At 36.8% G+C, this 17539-nt stretch overlaps 1 protein-coding gene across 1 annotated transcript in view; it reads right to left on the reverse strand.

The window, feature by feature from the left end:
- ADCY1 (adenylate cyclase 1) overlaps nt 1-17539 on the reverse strand; it is a 144963-nt gene that overhangs the window by 22260 nt on the left and 105164 nt on the right. Inside the window, exons 8-12 of the mRNA XM_059838983.1 lie at nt 12720-12875; nt 9098-9292; nt 7212-7309; nt 3946-4030; nt 88-177 (exon numbers count right to left, since the gene is read on the reverse strand). Of these exons, the coding sequence (XP_059694966.1) occupies nt 88-177; nt 3946-4030; nt 7212-7309; nt 9098-9292; nt 12720-12875 (624 nt within the window). The remainder of the gene's footprint in view (nt 1-87; nt 178-3945; nt 4031-7211; nt 7310-9097; nt 9293-12719; nt 12876-17539) is intronic.

The following is a 17539-nucleotide window of genomic DNA, read 5'->3' on the forward strand; positions in this document are numbered from 1 at the left end:
AGAATATGGTATGTGTTTAAGGGATCTGCACAAGCATGTTCTTTAAATACAATGCTAATTTAAGTGAAACTTGATTGAAATACTTACCACACACCCTTGAGCCACAGAGTATATTAAGATCACAATAAAAATACACAAAATGGTACGAATTTGTATTGTCAGGCACCCTGGAAAACACTAAAAAAGAAAAAAAAAGTATTTATATATAAAATATTTAAAGTATTTTTAAAGTGGGGTTGTTATTTTTTAGTAGTCTATAAAGAGAAGTGAATAAGGGATACAGAAATTCACCTGTACAGCAAATTATGAAATTGCAGTTATCATTGTGGAGTAACTGTTATTCACTTGTTAGTGTGTAGGTGTATTTTAATGGCAATTGCAGTTTTGGGGATAATAAATGTGAAATTACTATTGCTATATATTAATTCTCACTATAATTAAAACTCATAGAAATTTTTAGTTGTATGTCTATTCATGATGCAAATAATATTCTAGGATGGCATTTGATTTTGCTCTAATGGGGAAAATACCCAAAGCAACTTTTGAGTTGCAAATTTTCAGCTTCTTTGCCTTGCAAATTGTGATCCAAGAGAACATACTGTGATAGCATAGAATTCTGAAGTGGTATGTGTGTCTTCTGCTATAATAGGCAGGTTAAATGGCAGGGTAGTTTTAATTATTGTGACTCATAAAAACATTGAATTTTTCAGAAACAGCAGTAGACAACAAAAATATCTGGAGAAATGGAGTCTTGAGTGTTTTGTTTATCTCCACTTTTACCCTGATTCCATTTGTCACACTATTAAGGGTTAAGTTCTTGCTGTTATGAAGCCTGTGGCAGAATGTGAGGGAGGAAGGGTAAGTCTGTCAAGCCATGCACTTAGGCCTGTTCCAGTCATTCTGATCAACTCTGCTTCCAGGTAAAGCTGCTTTCCTTCCCTTCCCCTTGCACTAAGAATATTTGGGGCATCTATTATCTACTAGATGTATCTTTCAGACCACAGGACTGCTTCTAGTGACTTCAAGGGTCAAGAATACAATCCAAAAAACAGTCAGATTTAAAGTGGGGACTATCCTGTGTCCTTTAAAAGGAGGAAACTCAGACTTATCAATGCTGAATTTCACTTATGGTTAAATGGAGCAAGCAAACACCGTTTTGGATGAAAGTCAACAATTTGAAGAAAAGCTGTTAATTTCATGGGTATCACCAGCCTCAAAAACATAACTTCCAGCAGGCAGCCAAGTAGTCAGAGAAAGACTACTGTAGCCTTCAGAATACAGCAATTACAGGAAAAAAAATAAAAATAAAAAGTAAGCATGAATCTACAAATATATTCTGGCTTCAATATAGGTTAAGTCCATGTAAAGGTAGGTGTGGGGCAATCAATATAATATCAGTTGTAGATTTGTATTATAGATCTGAGTTAATTTTCTACACCAGTGTAAGTACTAGCATCAATAAAATAGATCGGGATACCTGATGTATATCACCTTTAATAAAAAGAGCATATTGAAGAAAAAACAGCTCAGATTATAGGAATCTGAGATTGAAAAGTTGTGTCTCAAGGGAGATAGAGCAATGTCCAAAATTTCACGATGAAAAAAAGACTAATTCTGCATTCGTTCATCACTATCATACAGTTCTGGTTGGAAGGGACCTCAGGGGGCTCATAAGTACTCTCTGCCTTGACGCCAGAGTCTCAGGACCATTTTTGTAGAGTTGATTACTGCTCCTGTGTCATTGCACAGCATTATGTCTTCTCAGAACCTGGACTTTGCATTATACATTCTATACTTATAAGATTCTTGTTTGCCCATTCTGTCAACCTATCTAGGACCCTCTCAATAATCATCCTGCCAACTGTTCTCACAAAATTGTAGTCACTTGAAGACTTGACATGAGTATTTGCCATGTCCTTCTCCAGGCTGTTGACAAAAATGTCTGACAGGATAGGATCCAGGAAAAACTCCTGTAGTATCCCACTTATTACTGGTTTCAAGGTAAAGTATAAGCATAAAGTGCTATGCTCTGAATGTGGTTACCCCCACAGTATTTTACCCATCAAACCTGTTCACTTAACTAGACCAGAATCCTATATACAAGTGAGGTGGAACATATGTGGTTTTATCTATGTAAATAAAATACAAAATAATTTTGTTTGAAGAAAAAATATATATTCCATTAATTAAGTTTGCTACCAAATAAGCTGTCTACTGCTTATTAGAGAGATAATACCCATGGTTTGAAGATAACGTTGGATGGTTAATAGGGATAAAACAAAATATGGATTCAAAGATCACATGTCCTGACACATTGCACAGACAATTTTTTTGGTCTGTGTAGCACATACGTGTTTTAATTGTTGTCATGCTAGACTATTGGGCTAAAATGGAAAACAAATCTTTAAAAGATAAGGTATGAGACATGTCCAAATTAAAATTCTGACACTATTAAGATTTATACTTCTGACTTTAAGTCATTCTAAAATTGTATCAGCACTTTTATGATAGCATAGAATTTTTGGCTTAATTTTCTTTGTTTTCTTTAGTTTATGAAATTTTTATTAACTAAATAAGTAGTGTCAAATTACCAAAATTCTAGGTAACAGGTACAGTAAAATATTATTATAGTAGTTCTGTGAGTGAGGTATTTAATGCCAAAGCACGGAGAAGCTGAGTCACTTGTGCAGTATAAAAGAGCAAGTAAGTGCCATAAGACTGATTAAAATAGGGGAATGATTGTTTTACCATTGTATATCCATTATCCGCATCATATTAATTTTAATTATTATAAGACTTTTTTTTTGCCACAAAGTTTTAAATTGTGATATTCTAAGGTTTTATATTTCTTTATTTTTCTAAGGCTGGATTTAATCCTGTTTAGTATTGAATCTCTGGAAGAACCTCGGATAAATACAAATTAACTTGACTGACAAAACAGATGGAATACTTCTTATGTTTGCACTAGCCCCAGGTAAATGGTATAAAGAGAAGTAACTTGCTGCAAATTTAGTCTGCATTTTTATGATCTATACAGAGAAGAACAGATGATAAACTACTCTGCCCTAATAAAAGAAAGAGATCATCAAAGTTATTCCCAGATAATTTTGTAAGTTCATAAATAAGGGTCTTTTCAGCACCTGATACTGTGCTAATATACTATTTATGTTCCCATGAAAACACATGCTTTTCTTCTGCCAAAGGGCACTTTTTAAAACTAAAATTAGTGTGTCCCAATCAGAAAAGCTCATTAAATGAGTAGGTGTTTTTTCCTGATATTTTTCTGAGAAGACTAAATTTATATTAATCCAATAGAGATTTCTTTCATGAGAAAATTAGTCTGTAGATGCTTTATTCTGATCTGGCAGACCTATTTCTCCCTTAAAACAACAAATGTCCTTCTGCATCATTACTGTTGTGAAAATATAATGCAGGAAAATTAATCATTACTGAAGGTTTTGAAAAGGCCAAGGATTGTGTGTGCAAAACAACGTGCTTTACCATCAAAACAGCTGCTGTTTTGGCAGGAAAAATTTTGAAAACAGAGGGGATGTTAGCAGGACTTTACACCCAGACCAGCTGGAATCAAAGGGAGAACTGTTATGCTCTGTAGTCAGAAAAGAGTAAAAGTCAGGTTAAAGCAGTTTATTTAAATACAATATTTAGTGGTAAGTGTTCAGGGAAGATTTAGCAAAAAACAAAGTGTAGAATTATTGGCACTGAATGCTACACTGCTGTAACGATTACTGATGTAAAAAGCCTACTTTCAAATGATTGATCTTTGGTTTTGAAGTGTCTAATACATTACTTACTAAGGAACTCTAAACACATAAATTTCAGACTCTGTTAATCTGTGAAGCATACACTGATGGCTTCATATTCCGAAGGACAAACACATCATGGACACCAAAGGGAAGAATAGCCACAAAATCTTAAATCACTTACTTGTACTCGAGTGACATGTAGGTACATAATACAAGCCACTAGGAAGCATATGCAGAACACCAGGAGAACAAGAACTACGGTACTCCTAGAAGCAAAACACAACAGAAGTAATGCAATGCAACTCAGTAACTCATGAGAACAAACTACGGTTAGGGGTCCTTCTAAAACAGTATTTTATAAAGGGTGGAGGATGTCCTCCTCAACCTTGCTGTTATACTAACCATCACAGTGCAAATTAAGCAGTGATGTCCACTGCTCTCAAGACTATGAAATTAGTAAATGCTCTTGCAAATGGTCCTTGCTCTGATGTCAGAAAGGAGATCAAAGAACCTCAAAAATTCAAAGGTATGGTAGTCAGGAGAGACACGCTCTAATTGTAGGCTAGTGCAGAATATTCAGCATAATGAGTCTTGTAAGGAGAGTGTGTAACTCAATTACTTGGCCTTGGCAGTGGCGTTAACAGTTACCAGATGCTTTTTCTGTCTCATTCCTCTTTCTCAAAGATTCAGAAATCAATGGTCATTCAATTTAGGCAGAGCAAGTCAAATAAAATCAGAGAAAACTGCCTTCCAATGAAACAGAAAAACTCCCTCATTTTGAGTCTTCCTCAATGGTTAGACAAATCTTAAGTTTCACAAAGATTATGCAATAATTCTTAAATTCCTACTCTTCCTTCTTCTGATGTATCAAAATAGGCTTGTTCTTAAAGAGAAGAGGGGTGCAACCCAAGAACTTTCTCCAGAAAAGTTCTTTTGGAAAAGTGCCTTATGGATGTGAGCAAGCTGACAAAAATTAGTCCACCAGTGTGGGTGCATTTGATTTCTGCTCAGGAACAGCCTGGCCCCATGCCAGTGCTGTATGACAGCAGCATAACATGATCTTCACACCTTCTTTTCTAACTTGTGAGAACAAACCGGTCAGTCCAGAAGCCATGTGAGCAATGGAGTCAGGCATTTATGTATCCGTGCCCTAGACAATTACTGGAAAAGATTGTTTTCTAACAGCAAAAATGTGCAATTCTCCTGTAGAGTTTCTAACTATTTGACTTTGATTTCAAATTAATGTGACAGTTTGTACTGAAACAAGAACTGGGAGAATTCCGTGGTGTAGTATGTGTACCCAGAATGGGAAGGTGACTCTGGGTGCTGTTAGTGTGGACTCTGAATACAAGTATTAATCAAGGCAGGATCTCATGCCTTTAGAGAATTCACTCGTATTCAGAATGGTAGCATGCTAGAAAGGAATGCAGGGAATATGTCTGCAAAATCTTGTAACGCAGCAATAGCTGACAACTGACAGTAGTGCTGAGTGGGACACTGACAGACATTTGGGTTGGCATCTAAAATGGGCTACATTGCTTTTTTAAAAGTAAACACCGAATCTGACATCAGCAGGGTTCATAGTCAGGGCATTTAGCGGCTACACTGTATATGTGCCTCCCTAATTGGACAGCTTAGGTTGACAGGAACATAGCCTTACTCTGACCACTTCCATCTGGGAATATAAAATGCGTCTCTAGCTGAGTAGCTGTTTTGCTCAAAAGATTATAAGAATTGTAAAAATAGCAAGCCTATTGATTTCTGTATATCTATGCAGTAATTGAATTTCCTATGACATTTTCTTGTCTAGATGATCAACCTCCTCCTTGAAATATATATATATATATATATATATAAAACTTCTCCCATTAGGGTAACATATTACAAGCCTTGTATTGGCTTTTGCATTCTCTTGCCATACGTATAACTACTCTGGCAATCTAAATAGCAGCTTAAAGCTCCAAACTCTGGAAAGAGAGGAAATTTTCCTATACTTCCGAAAGTTTTAATTGAGCTCATGTTTGCATCTGTGTCACAACAAAGGAAGAGCCCAAGAAGAATTTGGCTATATGAAGCCACCACTCAGACACTGGAAGAAAGAACTTAGGAGCACTCAGTGGGTGGCTTTTCCAACTAACCCAGTCCATCTTCATTACTTTCTGTGATGATATTCTTCTGGAGCTTGTATGTCTGTCAGATCACTACTTAAACTGAATCTGTGCCCATCTGTTTTTAAGTGACAGTAGTTTTTCGAAAGGCTATTATATGATTCTTGGAAATTCATTCTAGTTTCAACTACACTAATACACATTGTTTCTCCTTGTTCAAAACTGCTATGTACTGCAGCTGTGGTTGACTGAAGAAGAAGGTGAAAGACTTCTTAATCATGCTCCAATTAGTCAGCAGAGTCATTAGTCTGGAAATTGTGGAAATGATGACTAAGCTCCTTTGAATTCTTTAGATGAAAGGTACTATATTACAAATTATTGTTTCTATTTTATTAACTTGAATAAACTCTTTTTCAATCTTTCAATTAGAAATAATAAAATATAGAAGTATTATTCTAACTGGGGATTTGTGAATAGAAAAGACCATAATGTAAATGGAATTTTCAAAAGCATTATCCTGTGGCCAGGTCTATTCCCACTGTAGTAGTGATAAAAGTGAGTAAATTTTTTTCTTAATGCTTTGATATTCTAATCTGAAAAAAGTTCATTATTCATAATTTTTATACCTTGTACACAATTCTATCTACTTCTAGATTTGAAAGTGGTCTAATTATTTTTTTCTTTAGTGAGCACTCACAAAGAACTGACAAAATCTGAGGTAATCACTAACTAATCACTCAACAATAGGCATAGGACACCTCCCAAACACACCACTTGGTTATGTTTACTTAAGTGCAGTCAAGGCTGGACTGCAAGTTATATGTGCATAGCCAAAATACGCACTAGACAGTTTTTGTTGGGATAGTGTTGATACCAAAAACTTCAATGAATGCTATAAATGCAGGCCTCAATGCAGCTGGATGGGTACTTTCAGTACTTTGTTCCCAATAAACTCTGCAGGGTTTTATCTCCGTTGCTATCAATACCTGAAGTACTTAATCCAAAGTAACACAAACACATTTAGAAAAGCTGCTGTAATACTTTTGTTTGTAATGCAGAAATGCTTTAAATAAGTTAAAAAAATCCACTAAATTTTAAATAAACACTGAAATGTATATTTTTCCTCTAAGTGCACACTACTACAAAAGGAAAAAAATATAGTGAAAAATGTCTCCTGTGGACAAATGGAAGAGATAACAATTAGACTGAGGGGTATACTAACAGAGAACCTCCCATGTGAGGTCCCCATTCCTGTTCCAAAGACTTTAATTTTTTGACCTGTGCAGGTTTTCTGAGGATGTTCCACTTTGAGTTATGATGGCAAAAGACAGAAACTTACTGTGGTATTATTAGAAGGTAGACAAGGCCAAATAAGGCAGCTAGAATTAGTGAGAGAACTACAGCACTGGTGAAGTACTCATCCTGAAGCTGGTGGTACTGTTAAAGAAAGGAAGAAGTGAAGACAGTAAATATTTCATATATACCCACACACCCACACTTGTCCATTCTCAGTAAGAAAGAACTGTATCCTAAAATAAAACAAGCCCCTACTTAGTTAAAAACATGATGGCCTAATTTGCACTGAAAAAACAGATGAGGGAAGTCTACACAAAATTTTCCTTGACAGACTTCTCTTTCACCTTGTAACTAGTCAAAACTGGTTTAGGCTCAGATATAAGTTTATCTTTTTGAGAAAAAAATTCAGCCACTTTGAACCAGAAGGGAGTGGCCCTCCCTCTGTTTACTCATTGTGATAAAAGGCCATAGACTCCTTGCTGCTGCTTTCAAGAAGTTCTCTCACCTCAGCTGCTCAGGATAGGACTCTATAATGAGTGGACTTGGAGGCAGCTGCAAATGAGACACATGGACTCAGTTTGGAGCAGCTACTCTTCCTGATTCCACTAAGCTACGGTATTAACAAGAGGAAGCTTTCTAGGGGTCAAAACACAAAAGTGTTTTCTCAGAAAGATCCAAAGCTCAATATCATTTACACCAGAAGACTTTTTATTTTGAAACAAAAAAGTTACAGCCTAATAATAAATTACTTTGGAAATTCGAACCCAAAATTTATGCTTAAAACCTTAAAAAATTTGGATCCAATATGGCACACAGCCTTCTAACTTGAAGCAGTAGTGACCTGAAATCTTAGACTATATAGTGACTTTCAGCGGAAAAATAAATGTTGCCGCCAAATTAATTCAAAATCATACTACTTTTGTTTTTTCAAACACATAAAGTAAAGGCTGTAGATACAAATAATTTCTATTCACAAAAAATACTCCTACAAGGTAGGAACAACTGTTAACTGATATGCATGCTTGTACGGTCTGAGTAAATCCCCTGCTTTCAGCACTGCCACACTGGTATAATATTGCAACCTTGTCCAGAGATTCAATGCTTGGAGTTTGGTTTTTATTTTTGGTTTGTTTTTGGTTTTTTTTTAAATATTTTCTAGAACTTATGGATCAATACTTATCAGGCTACCTATGCATCTTCTTGTCAATAACACTTCTCCAAAACAGATGAGTGAGTAGGCAGACACATTGCAATGAGACAGCATTAAACAAGTGAATCAGACAGTTTGAAGAAAGAAAAGAAAGACCAAAACACAGGATATATAACATGGCGTAGGATCCTGACAAGTAGGACAATACCTATTGTGGGAATGGTCCCCTGAACGGGGAATAATGAACATTGACTCCATGACTGCAGAAGGCTGATCAATCGCTTTATTAAGCTATACTATATTACACTATACTCTTAAGAAACTTGTAACCCTTACAGACTGTCCAATACAGCTTTAATTGGTCCATCAATCCAAACACCATCCAGGGTCCAATTAAGAAATCACCCTTTGGTAAACTATCTCCATAACACATTCCACATGTGCACAACAACAGGCGCAGCAAATGGAGATAAGAATTGTTTTTCATTCTTTTCTCTGAACTTTCTCAGAGCTTCTCAGGAAAATCCAGGGAGAGAACTATGTCTCTCTCTGTTCAGAGGGTATGTGATTACCACAAATGCCAATCTTTCTTTTTAAACCCTTCAGGTGTTTCCATAGAAGGTAGAGATAATGTCACCCTCCTAACTGAGAGACAGTCCAGTGGAGTATTTAAAGATAGTGAGTAGAATTTAAACATTGCATGAAACCCAAGCAAAAACCCCAATGCTAGCTGGCTTATGGTCAGTGAAATCAATAAAAACAATTTTAAACTCCCTTACTTTATTTTCACGCTCAATTTGCTTATACTTCAGGGTAATGAAGTTCAAGTCAGCCATCTCAGACTCAGTTTGCCGGGCCTCTATCAAGCGGCTGATGTATCTGTTCACGCGAGTTCCCGGAGTGCTGTATACAATATTGTTAGAAAAAGAGGAGCGATTCCTGAGTTTTTCAGAGGCTGTCCTTAATGCTCTCCTCTGTAATATGGATGAAGAAAGAAGCATAGATTTTATTAGCACTGAGATTTTGCACTGCTGTTCATATTACTTCAAGCTCACACAGAGGATGGGGAATTCATTAAGAAGAGCAACTACAAAAGATAGAGTTCTTATCTCTGTGTGAATGTCACCTTTTTAAAATTCCTTAGCTGAAATCCTGATATCATTCAAATCAAAGAGAAAACTCCCACTTCATTCCAAGGTTTTAATCTAGAAATTCTTTTCACATATGGCCCTGACAGTCCTCTGCCACTGAGGAAATAATCAGTTTGTACCCAGTAGGGTTATTTTACCTTGCAAAATGGTTTTATACTGGTTTGTTTTCTTGACAGAAGACATGGAGCTCTGAACATCTCGAAGATAAGATAACCAGGCTCTTCATAATGCAAGAAAAGTCCTACTGTCTAGGTAACAATACATGTTTCAAACAGATAGTTTACCTTAAAGCCTTGGACAATGACCATGTGTGACTACAAAGGGTCTGAAATCTCAAGTGTTGTTATCTTTAACTCACCCAATTGGCTCTCCTGTCAAGCCCTCTTGAGTATGTCTCAAGGGCACTTGCAGATCCAGATGGAGCCATCCAACAAATTACCAGAGCTAACCTGTGCCCAACTGACTCCTCCAAGGCTGAGATAGCACAACTATAAGATAATTACTCATTGTCCTTTCCAGTGGAAAAATTTTATCACAGAGCATATCCGAAAGGGATTTTAAACAAGCTGTCTCACTTTTCACAGAGAGCACTCAGGAGACCAGCATCTCAGCCACAATGGTGGCAACCTCCAGTTGAGGGCACTTTAATCTGAACCATTATGGCTAGATCTGTTCTGTGACTGGACAGAGGTCAAGCCTACTTCCAAAAAGAGTTATGACAACAAAGCTCAGGCAAATTCTACTATTTCTGTAAAATTTAAGGAATATTTTTTTATCTAGCATCTGCAGAGCTCAAGACAGTTCAAAACATTATGACATAACAAGTCTACACAGAATAGAATGAGTACGTCAGAAAGATGTTAAAGAAGAAAACAAAATTTCTCTCTTCAGAATACTCAGTCCTAAATACCCATTCTAGAGGCTGTACAACAACATATCCTTTTAATCTAGATGGTTAAAAAGATGGTGATCACTGTCTAAATAATCGAGCCGGAATAGCAGTTTCCTTTTTTATTTCACAAGAAATTCTTAGGAGTACCTCATCAGTGAACAAATTTTGAACTCTTGCAGTTCATTAGCTTACATGGCTTATTAATATTATTTTATATCTAAATCCTTATAAATAGTGAGAAGGGTTATCTGCTGACTGATACCTTAGTTTTCTGTTTGTGAAGAAAAATGGACCATAGCAAAGATAAAGTAACTTTTCAAGTCTTGCTTTGCTAGCTTTATATGCAGAGAGGAGGTAACCTCTGTTACCAGCAGTAAACAATTGTAAGGTTACATTTTTCTTCAAGTCATCAGATCCCACTACCTGGTAAATTGTCTTTGGTGTAAGAACTAATTGTTTCAACATGAACACTAATCTTAGGGACATACATTGATTAGAGAACTTAAATTGCCAGCCAAACAACTATTTTCAGTGTTTCTAAACCAAGAGAAATTTGTTTTCTTGAAGAAACATTTGTATCAGTAATTTGTAAGAAAATTTAGTGCTTTTAGGAAAATAATAGAAACAGGAATTTCTGTGCCAGAAATATACAATTTTGCTCTCAATAAACTATAATAAGTTAGCATATGTATTGCATTAATTGCAGCAGAAATACTTCTTCAAGGATTTTTAAAATTCAAATTTAAGCCTATAGTATAACAACAGGGAGGAGGAAAACAGTATTTAAATAAGTGTTTCTCTGCATCAAAACCTGAAATGAGGGTGCATGAATATGGGTGTTATTCTGGTATATGGAATAAATTTTATTATCTATGCCATTTTGAAACAGGGTTAAAGTTTCTACTCTTAATCAAAAAGCTGTTTCTTACATATAATTATTTCTTCTAGGTCTCTTATTTTTATTTCTACTATTATTTTGCCAAAGTAGACTTACATCATGTCTTACATATGATTAAGATCCAGTATTTATGTTTCTCAGAAATGCACTGGATTCAAAGCCTTTAAAGACCCCACGTGTTTTACTTTATTTACATTATTTGAGTACTGAAAACTCTAAAAGAAACCCTACATTGTAACACAGTGTACTTCTATAAGCATAATATAACACAAATCCATGATGTGTTACATAAAAGGTACAAAAGCCCAGAATGACAATTTCTGTTACTGACTGTTACATTGTAGAACTTCAATGCCAATGTGCTGGCATGAAAAACATTTCATTAGATCACTAACAAATCCACATGGGTATTTTCTGTGTGTATCACCATATTTATACATACATGTACACAAAACACAATGTAAAGTATTGCATATCCTTCAAAGAATGTGTGGGTTATTTTTTAGAATACTCAAAGATTACACTAAATCCCAATTGAAAGGCCTTGTACACGGCCAATTTCAAAATCAAATCTGGAGTTTCCGAAAGTCTTCACGTAAACTGATTTTAAAAGAACTAATTGACTTTTCTCCCCTTTTCCTGCAGAGGAAACACAAGCACATATAAAACTCAAACTATGAAAGTTCGAATTCTTTCTGAAAATAAGACTTAGGCTGAGTCTTCAATGAATGAAAAAAAGAAAAAAAAAGGTGAAGCAATCAGTCAAATTGAATTACTGATTACAGTGCTCACATGCTGCCACTCAGTGGTGGAGTGACCTGTGTAATGTTGCCACCTGCTGTCAAAGAAAATGGAACAAGCAACTCTCTCTTTACCTGTAAATCCATAAATTTACAGGTAGATTCATATACAGAAAAGAAGCAAACCAGGCTATTAGTATGTAAAGAGTTTTGATTTATGGAATTACCAGGCATCCAAGAAAGCAGAATTTATATTTGCATTAGGGACTTTTATGTTTAGGATTTTTACTATGAACAAAAAGGGGTTTTGGCTAATCAGTTGCCTTTCATATTTCAGAGAACCATCTAGATAAAAAAAATTATTCTGTTGGTTCACATTTGTCACAATCAAGTTCAGACTGGGATGGACAAAAAGATGCAAAAGAATATATGTTTAAAAGAATGGAAATTGCCTCAGAAATTCCAGTTCCTGTGAAAAAAGCCCTTAATAGTAGCCACAAGGACACCTATGCTGGCTTTTCCAAGAGCAGCTCCAAATTTGAGGGCTTTTATAATTAAATTTGGTTTTTACTGTGGGAATTAGATTTTTCTAGCTCCAGCGGGAACACCATAAGCGTCTTTATCAGTTTGTAACATCATCCCCTGTGTTCTCAAAGATGGTCTGCTTGATGCAGTCCTGGAATTGATGCCCAAAGAGTGCAATTGGCCCACATGGACTACCTTATCATCATCCTCACACGTCATGACGTTGGAGAAAGGGATCTCCGCTTTGAACATCTTGCGACAGTGCATGAGCTGAACAAGCAGATAGCAGACTGTCTTGAACTTCATTCTTTTGGCAGGCTTAATGTCTGAGAGAATCAGTCCAGGAAATATCTGTTGGTCAGAAAGATAATATTTATAGCCAAGATATTGCATTCCCATGCAGACATACACACTTGCAAGCATTTGCACCCCCTCCTGGTCAGAACAAAACAATACTCCAGTCAAGATGCAATGTTTTTTGATAAACATCTCACATTTGCAAATGAAAACTACTTCATCTTTCTTCAACATGACATGTAAAGAATCTATTAAACAGACTTTATGTAAACTCATTCTTAACATTTTGGGAACTGTTCTTTTCTTAGAAACGTGACCTATAAAAAAAGTACATTAATGACAGACTCATAAAAAGAGGAAATATTTGTATTTACTTAATATTAAAATAAATATTAACAAAATACAGGGAAAATAAGGAGGCACTTGGCATTTTTAATAATTGATGTTAAAAAACCATAATTTCAGTCTTCTTCATTCAGCCATAGGAAGTTCATTAAAATCTGAAGAGAATAACTTTTGCTTTAAATGTATATATATACATGTGCCTTAAAAGGAGGGTGTGAGGCATTGAGGTTACAATGTACATCTTATTTCTACAAAGCAAGAAGTGTTATACCACACAAAAATACTCTCAAAGGTTTAGAATTTTAAGAATAATCTATTCCTTTTACCACTGGTAAAAGCACTTGGTTCAGCAAGGACATATGAAACAGCGAGTAGCCCAAAGGAAGGCACGCTCCTTCCAGTCGCCCGGCAAGCCTACAGCACTGCTTGCAGCTGGGGGCACTCCCCTGGGACTGGTTTCCCAGGAGGGCGCCTAGGGAGAATGGCTCCATGTAATAGTGGACACCGCTCCCTGTAGCGGACGGGGCTCCCAGCAGCAATCCAACAGGCAAGAGAATGACTCCACCCAAGGGTTAAAGCAGCCTTTACGGCTGAGGGGACTCCCAGGGCTGAAGCAAGAAACACGGGCTTGCAACAGTTTATAAAGGCTACCAGAAACAGGGGTGGAGACGACATCAGGACCAATGAAAGACAAGAAGGGAGTGGTATTCGAGGGATTGACATTCAGGGAAGACCAATAGGAACACATAAAGGGCGGGGCCCTGGCCCCTGAGCCAATCACCCAACGCTCCAGCTAGAAGTTTCTAGAGGGAAGGGAGGGAGCGCCGAGTGACAGGCAGGGCACCAGGGAGGGGTCTAGGGAAGGATACATAGGGTTTTGGGAGGAGTGGGGGTGATGTGCAGGGAGGCGGAGGGCGGAATGAGTCAAGCCTGAACCATAGTGAACTAAGGGGGAAACAGCATAATCCAACATACAGAACTGAGGGAGAAACCGAACAACTTAACACAACACAACAGACATACATTTCCTTGGTTAACTCTTAAGCATGTATTTAATGACTGCTGACTTCAGTAAAGCCCTAGCACATGCTCAGATGCTTTCTAAGATAAGAATATTATATCCTCAATATTTATACCAAACTTATTCATCCTTCTGGCATGTGGAAAGTGTTAATGAGAAACATGGCAGGACTCCATGCCTCCTCAGTATGGGAATTCAAGCTTGTAAAATTAATTTCTTCTGAATCAACAAAATAAAGAAGCACAGAGGATATGGCCCTTAGTTTTCCTAGGTACAAAAGACATAGAAAATCGTTTCCAAAAACTTTATTCAAATGCTATTAAAGTCCACAAATGACAATGAGTATTTGCTGTGCACTATTCACAATACTATGATTTACTAGAGAAGTTTACATCATCACTTCAATGATCAAAGAATAAAACTGAAAGCATTTGTTTAATGCACGTTTTCTTGGGCAACTAAAATTAGATGGGCAGGGCAAATGACACTGACTGTATTCTGAATGGCATCTCAAATATTGGCTTGTTGTCATGCTTAACACATACAGCCATGCACTTGCATTTTCTGGAAAATCAAGGTTGTACAATGTTGAACTTTCAATACCTTGTTTAGTCAGTTACCCACTAGCTATGAAACACAACAGCACTTGCTATTTTCTTCCTAGCAGCCATGTTCTCAACACGTGACAGGCTTCAAATGTGCAAAGGTGCCCAGGTGCTTTACTGTGCACTGGAAGACTGGCTGAAGCCAGTTAGCATCACTGCACTGCACTGCACTGCCCAGTCAGCAGCTGAAATCTGAAAGGACATTTGCGCATCTAGTGCGGAGTCACTTGTGTAAGTGGTAGTTAAACAATAGCCTGTGTGAAGAGATTCCCAATATGAACCCTTTCTTTCAAGGGCTTTCTGGCAGAAGACTTACTACTGAATTGCATAGAAGATACTGTACAAGGATATTCACATACTAATCATCCTTTAGGTATTCCTAAGGACACCAACTAGATAGTTGTTAGGCTTGAGTATGGCAGACATGCTCAGTTTTGAGCTACAATTCCCAACAGCTAAAACATACATTTTGGAGAAGTATTCCACTTACAAATCTTCCTAATATAGCCATAATTCCCCTAGAAGTTCTACATATTTTACAAAGTCTCACTATCAACATTTTGATACAGCAAAAATGAGCAACTTTCTTGAAACTCCCTCCAGTTTTGCATTTAATTTCATTTTCAGAAATTCACATGTGGACAATATCTCAAAAGATCATTAGCTCCTTGCTCAAACCTTTCACAGTGGACATTGCATTAATTAAGTCAACAATTTTGATAATTTTAAATAAATTCAGAGACCCACAAAAGCTTCCTGACAACCTTCATTGTGGAAATGCCACAGTATAGATGCAAGAGTGGCAAAGAATAGGTAGAGCATCTTAGTAGCAAAAGATCAAGAAGGCATGATTGTGAAAGGTGATCATATGTTCATGACTATGTTCTCCTACGAGGATTTGAGGTCCTATGAATAGACAAGAATTTAGACTTTCCTCCTTGCAACTTTCTTATAATAGATGTCTTTCTGAGAATAACCTGCAATGTGAAAACTGAGAATGGACTAAAAACTGTGGCCCTGCCACCAACATGACTTTTCTCCAACCACATGTTTTTATTCAGTTTCCTGACTTTATCTTCAAATCAATATGTAGAACAGTTTTAGTTCTTACCATCAACTGGTTTCTTTTAGCTTAGAAATCTTACAAGCAAATATTATATCAACAGTATACACCCTTTATGTGTTGGAAATACAGTGAATTTTTCCAGCTGTTTCAGAGTTAAATAGAAATTTCAGCTCAGGTCACTGAAAAAAAAAGGAGTAGTATGAGATCCCCCATCAAAGAAAAACAAAGACAAGCTGGAGTGAGTTTAGCAAAGGTTCACCAAAACAATTAGGGTTTTCAAGTGTATGACATACAAGAAGAACCTGAGGGAATTTAGCTCATTTAGCTGGAAGAAGAGAAGGCTAAGGAGGGATCTTCTTGCTGTCTTTAACCATTAAAGTAGTAACTGCAGAGAAGACAGAGCCAGAATAATCCTGAATACTACTCAGAGAAAAGAACAAGACACAATGAACAGAGTCTGTAGCAAGGGAAATTCTGATCTGATACAAAGAAGTTTAGCTGTGAGGATGATCATGCCTCGAGAGGCTGCCAGTCAGGGAAACACTCAGCGCTTACTCAGAGGTGGATCTGACTGCAAAGCCAGCCCTGCTTTGAGCAAGGAGGCTGACCACTCGACCTCCAAAGGCCCCATCCAATTTCAGCTGGTGTGCAATGCTATGAATATTTGTGAACACATGTACTGTGTAGCTACTGTACTTCATGGTACACAGCCACTCCAAGGACACTGCATACACACAAGCTGGACACAATGACAGTTCCCAGCAGATCTATATAATTTTATTTATATTTCTGGTTGATTGGTTGAGGTGTTTTTTAGTTGGTTTGGTTTGGGTTTTGTTAATCTAGTGGTTTCAGGACATGTAGATTCTGCACTGGGACTGAGGATTTTTCATGCTACTACTGTATATACACAATATCTAAAATACGAATGCATTCTCTCTCATCTTAATCTCACAAATCATATCCCTTTTTTATTCTTGCTTTTACAGCAGAACAACACTTTTGACACAGTCAACTCAGTGAAATATTTAAGTAATCTCAACTTATGCTCTAAGTTTATGATAAAATCAAGAAATGCAAATCAGTCTGTTAAAACAGACTTAAAAAAACCCTCCAAAAAAAGTAAAAAAACCCAACCCCAATGTCTTTTACTCTGCTTGTCCTCTGATCTTGCTCCAGGCCAGCATTTCAGGAAAGCTGGACTGCAGCATTCCTATCCAGCTCATTTTGTCAATGCATTTTACTTTCTCATGTTTTTTTGATCCTTGGCATCATCTCTAATTCTGTTCACTGTTCGTTTAACTCATCATTTTAGGAAAGGTTGGTTGTTTGCTGTAACACAGCTGACAAATAAGGTTAAGAGCTGGACTTTTCTAGCAGAACACTCTGAAAGCAGCCAGGACTATATACAGCTTTGTGAATGCAGAAAACAAACAAGCATTGATTCAAATCCTGGTAAAAAATCCCCAGTGTTTGAATGTCATGTAATATTCTGATAAGGACTTAACTGTTGCTCATCTGAGATTCTCAGAAATGTCAGCAGACTGGTATTTCCCTGATTATATTCAACCTCAGTGCATAAATTGGCAAGGAAAAGAAGATACTTATGTCATTCAAAACACATTTACAGAAACCATAAATGCTGTAGCACTGTGTCTGTATGTGTTTTCTATCTTCAGGC

This window comes from Haemorhous mexicanus, chromosome 1 (genome assembly GCF_027477595.1).
Source record: "Haemorhous mexicanus isolate bHaeMex1 chromosome 1, bHaeMex1.pri, whole genome shotgun sequence".
Lineage (NCBI taxonomy): Eukaryota > Metazoa > Chordata > Aves > Passeriformes > Fringillidae > Haemorhous > Haemorhous mexicanus.